Source organism: Cynoglossus semilaevis, chromosome 4 (genome assembly GCF_000523025.1).
Source record: "Cynoglossus semilaevis isolate Cse_v1.0 chromosome 4, Cse_v1.0, whole genome shotgun sequence".
In the NCBI taxonomy this organism is placed as follows: domain Eukaryota; kingdom Metazoa; phylum Chordata; class Actinopteri; order Pleuronectiformes; family Cynoglossidae; genus Cynoglossus; species Cynoglossus semilaevis.
Window position 1 is genome coordinate 8254458 of NC_024310.1, and position 4645 is coordinate 8259102.

Consider the following 4645-nt stretch of genomic DNA (forward strand, 5'->3'; position numbering starts at 1 on the left):
TCCTCCTGTTGGTGGCGGTGCTGATGTACACCCCAGCGTTGTTCTGGAGATTTTCTGCTGCTCCACTCCTGCAGTCAGACCTGGGCTTCATCATGGAAGAGTTGGACCGGTGCTACAACCGTGCTGTCACTCTGGCCAAGCGCTTGTCAACATCAGGGTGTCTCTCAGCAGAAAGGTTGTGTTGCATGACTTATAATGACATATAATTTAATACACACCGGCTCCAAACTGTGACATATTTGGTGATCTTGGAGGCAAAGCATTTTATATCTAACTTTTTCACCATCAAACTAAAATGTCCCCAAAAGTATTCGTAATGAGCTATCATGATCTTCAAGTTTCAATTTACTTGAACGCTGGCCTGTTTAGTTGAACACAACCCTGAGTTACTCAAAGGAATTGAAGAAAGATGCATGAAAATCTTCTTTTAGTTTTTGTAGCCATCTGCTGCCATCGTTTTTGTAGCCATCTGCTGCCGCCTAGTGGAAGTGTACTTAATTTTTCTGCCTGCCACTCACGTTGACTAACAATACACGAATCAGTAAATAAATAATAGTTTTACATCCAAATAAGTGAAATGGGATCCCTGACATTGCATCACTTAATTGTTTAAATGCTGATTTTATTTTTACAGATAAAGCTTTTTTACATCTTTATTCCAACTTTGGGACTTGTGCTTTCTTCTTCTTCTCTGTTTGACCAGTGATCCTACTGAGGGCTGTTTTAATTACCCTCTAGTGGAAAAGTTTCTGATGACAAAGCGCTGCTCACGGACCATGCTGCTGTATTATCTGTTGTGTCGTGGCCTAACATTTGTCACGCTGGTGTGCGCCTGTGTCTACCTGGCTTACTACCTCCGCCGCGCCTCCGTCACTGATGACTTTCAGTGCAACCTCCGCGTCGGCCTGCTGGCCTCAGACCCCAGTGTCCCTGAGCAAGTGCAGTGCAAGCTCATTGCTGTGGGAGTCTTCTCTTTGCTCAGGTATCTGTGGATATATGGTTTATATTAAAGTGAAGTCACTAGATGGCAGCATTACAGCTCATTTAAGTAATCGATTTTAATAATCAGGGGATTGTATGCATTTATTAGCACTATGTTGATAATTTACTGAAATAACATGCTCTTTTATTTAACAATGTTTTTAAGGACATGTGTCAAAATTTAAAATGCACCTTTACTTTGACATCTTGGTGAGATTCCTGTTAAATTCTTCTCTGTTTCCAGCCTGGTCAACTTGATTGTGTTCATCTCACTGATTCCTGTGGTGATTTACGCCAGTGCTCGTCCTTTCCTGTGCCACGGTTACGCCAATTTCCTGGAAATCTACCAGTCACTGCCAACAGTGAGCGTCCTGCCCAGTCCAGATGGTCAATGGGACGACCTCTCTCTCTATCTGCTCTTTCTCAACGAAAACATCAGTGAACTTAAGTCCTTCAAATACATCAAGGTCTGCTGGTCTACTACACTTTCCCCCTCCTTTTTTTTACCTAACATAGTAAACATTGACCTTTGGTTTGGCGTCTGACTGCAGGTGTTGGAGCTGTTGAAGAGGAGAGGCTCCGGGGAAAGCTTTGACGCCATGGGTCTGCTGCAGACCCTGTGTCTGGTAAAGATGGACACCGTGGATGGAAACAAACCTCCTGGAGCTGCAGGGAAACAGCATCAACCCAAATGTAACACAGCAGACTCCGCAGGCAGCCCCAACGCAGCGGCCAAGAACAACAGCAGCTGTTCAGAATCCAGGGGACGCAAGGACGGAGCTGCGGGAACTGAGATGAAAGGTGAGCGCAGAAAGACGGGATGTGTTACAGATTAATGAAATGCTAACGTATCGCGGGATTCTGCTTTGATGTCTTTATTTAGGCTCGATTTGAACAGTGTCATCCAAACACTGACCTGCACAGAATAACACAGAGAAATTGTAGACGGTGAACTGTTTTATATGATTTCATTTATTATTATTGACAAGATCAAGGTGTAGGATTCTATTTGAACACCTGAATGCCACTTAGGCTGTGTAGGGATGTGACCTCCGACTTAAATGCTAGTCACAGGCAACGTTTTTGGGCGCATACCGCCACCTACTGTACTAGAGTGTGTAGTCTCATGGTATGACCAGTGACTTTTAGAGATAACGCAGCCTACTTCTTATGCCTTGATACGCGATTCATAATGTTTTTCAACTGATTTTTCGCCAACTGATGATGACTTGTTCCATCTGTAGTGAAGTAGCTTGAATGGTTACTGAGACTGGTTAAAAAGTCATCCTGCTTTACCTTTTTTTTTTTCATTTTCAGAGCTCAAACCTCTGCTGGAAAACAGAGACGAGACAGGCTGAAGAAATGACGAGGGCCGCAGTCTCCAGCAGCAAACACTGTGACTGTCTGTATTTTTTATAATGAATTTGTTGAACAACTTGCAGCAGCGTAAAAAATGAGAACTTGAATGTTTGGGAGTGAATACTGGAAACTGGAACAGACTTTATGCACATTTACATGTTTTGCAATTAAGCATTGACCAACCTCTAAAGTTTGGCAATTGGTTAATGCAGCTCAAGCTAAACTGTTCTCAAACTATGGTACTTGGGCTCCCTCTAGTGGTACCCCATGGTATCTGATGGTTTCCTGGTATCTGGTATCTGAAGTTTTTAATGCAGCTAGTATGTTGTTGCTAGCTCCGTGTGTGTGTTTATTTTACAGAGAGACGTATTTTACTAAAGGTACATGAAGAGCCAAGTATTTTGGGAGATGGTACACGGTGTAGAACCAGTGTAACGACAACTAAACGAACTGGTCTTTATATCATTACAGTTAATACCTCTTCATGTCCAGACTCATCCCAAGAACTCCAGCACAGCAATATGCACACGTTAGCATTCGTGTCTGTATTTATTCATCAGAACACTACAACACCAACTACAGGCCGACTCCTGCGCTGTTTGGCTGCCAATCGGAATGTGTGTTTTGTCTTTAATGTTTGCACAATCTGTATTTAACAATAGTGTAGAAATACGTGTGTTGTTGCTTCAACTTGTCTGTTGTATGAGCTGTAGATGCTGCAGAGTTGACTGAGGTCAAAGGGTCAAACTGCCAAAGTCATGGTTCACGGCTTTCAATAAAGAGAGATGTGTTTACTTGCACTGCCACAGAGAGAGAATGTGGTTTTCTTTTAATATAAATTAAATAAAATTGCACCCATTAACATTCGCTCTTGTGTCGTCTGTCAACAAACAACAACGTGTAATCACTGATAGGAGGGATTTAAAAAAACAAACAAAAAACCTCAAAAAACGTTATGGTCCAAATGACCACAAGGTGGCATGCGACACTCAAATACCAAATAGACTCCAGAAGGATTAAGTAAGTGTTCTGAAGTATCTCGCTCTCCAAGTATGACCATTATTAAAATGCAGCAGCACAGATGTACTAAGAACAAAAAAAATGAAGAAAAGTATTTGATCTTAATACGAATTTTTTTTATATCAGAAATAAAACAATAAATAAATGTACGGACGTTTTATGGAGAGGTCGTGATGATCTTGATGTTCCTCTATCAGAAATAAAACAAATAAATGTGCGGACGTTTTATGAAGAGGTCGTGATGATCTTGATGTTCCTCAGTGTGACCTTTGGGTCGGTGTCGGGTGGTTCTGACAAATGGACCACAACAACGGTGTGCTAAATACAACAATGAGTGAAAAAACTATGATGACTGGGTTAAATCATCAAGATATACTGTATATTTTTTAAAAATAACTTTTCACTGACTACCAAAATGTGGAGTTTTATCAATAAAGAAAGTGATATTGTTTCATCTCATACATAATAAACAAACAAACAAACAAACTGTGGAAGACAGGACAGCCACACTGTGGTTCGCAGTCCTGTATCGGGACGTCACCTATACACACACACACACACACCCACAATGCAATGTGCAGCCGTCAATTCACAACGATGTGTGTGTGTATGTGTGTGTGTGTGTGTGTCAAGGATTATGTGTTATCACTAACTTTAGAGGTAGCCCTGCAGAACGCAGGTTTATTTTTCACCTAATAGCTAGCGGGTGACATTTGCAAAGGTTGAGACAGCAGGCAGGAGGTCTGACTGGTTCCCATGGAAAATATTAACAAGCGCTCCAAGAAAGGAACTTCATACCAACTTCTTTCACATCACACTTTCACTTCCTGGGAAAGAAAAACTAGAACAGGGAGAAGGAAAAACCTGAGAGTTTAGTTCAACAGAAAACAACAACAACAAAAACACACAAGGATTATACAAATGGAGACGAGAAAAGGAGGAGGCACAAGAAGATGAATGGATGGATTCACCACACTGTGTGTGTGTGTGTGTGTGTGATATAACAGTGTGACTCATGCCAACGTTGACATCTAAAACTAGCCACAGGAATCTGAATGTTCTGACCCTTAACATCCTCATTAGTGAGAGTTTACCAGAACACTGATGAAATGCTTCTGCTGGAACTTTCCTCTGATCATCATCACTGAAAAAAACAAACGGTGAAAAGATCGTTCTCTCCTCACAGACTGGGGTAGAACTGAAAATAACTGTGGTTCTGACACTTCTTTAACCACTGCAGTCTTGGTTTCCTATTTCAACTGCATGACACTGACTCATCTCTGTC

At 41.6% G+C, this 4645-nt stretch overlaps 1 protein-coding gene across 1 annotated transcript in view; it reads left to right on the plus strand.

Moving 5' to 3' along the window:
• LOC103377952 (pannexin-1-like) overlaps window positions 1–3175 on the plus strand; it is a 6014-nt gene extending 2839 nt beyond the window's left edge. Inside the window, exons 4-8 of the mRNA XM_008308953.3 lie at window positions 1–175; window positions 704–982; window positions 1226–1448; window positions 1533–1782; window positions 2299–3175. The exon at window positions 1–175 is cut by the window's left edge and continues 11 nt beyond it. Of these exons, the coding sequence (XP_008307175.1) occupies window positions 1–175; window positions 704–982; window positions 1226–1448; window positions 1533–1782; window positions 2299–2339 (968 nt within the window). The 3' untranslated portion in view covers window positions 2340–3175. The remainder of the gene's footprint in view (window positions 176–703; window positions 983–1225; window positions 1449–1532; window positions 1783–2298) is intronic.
• The last annotated feature ends 1470 nt before the right edge of the window (window positions 3176–4645 follow it).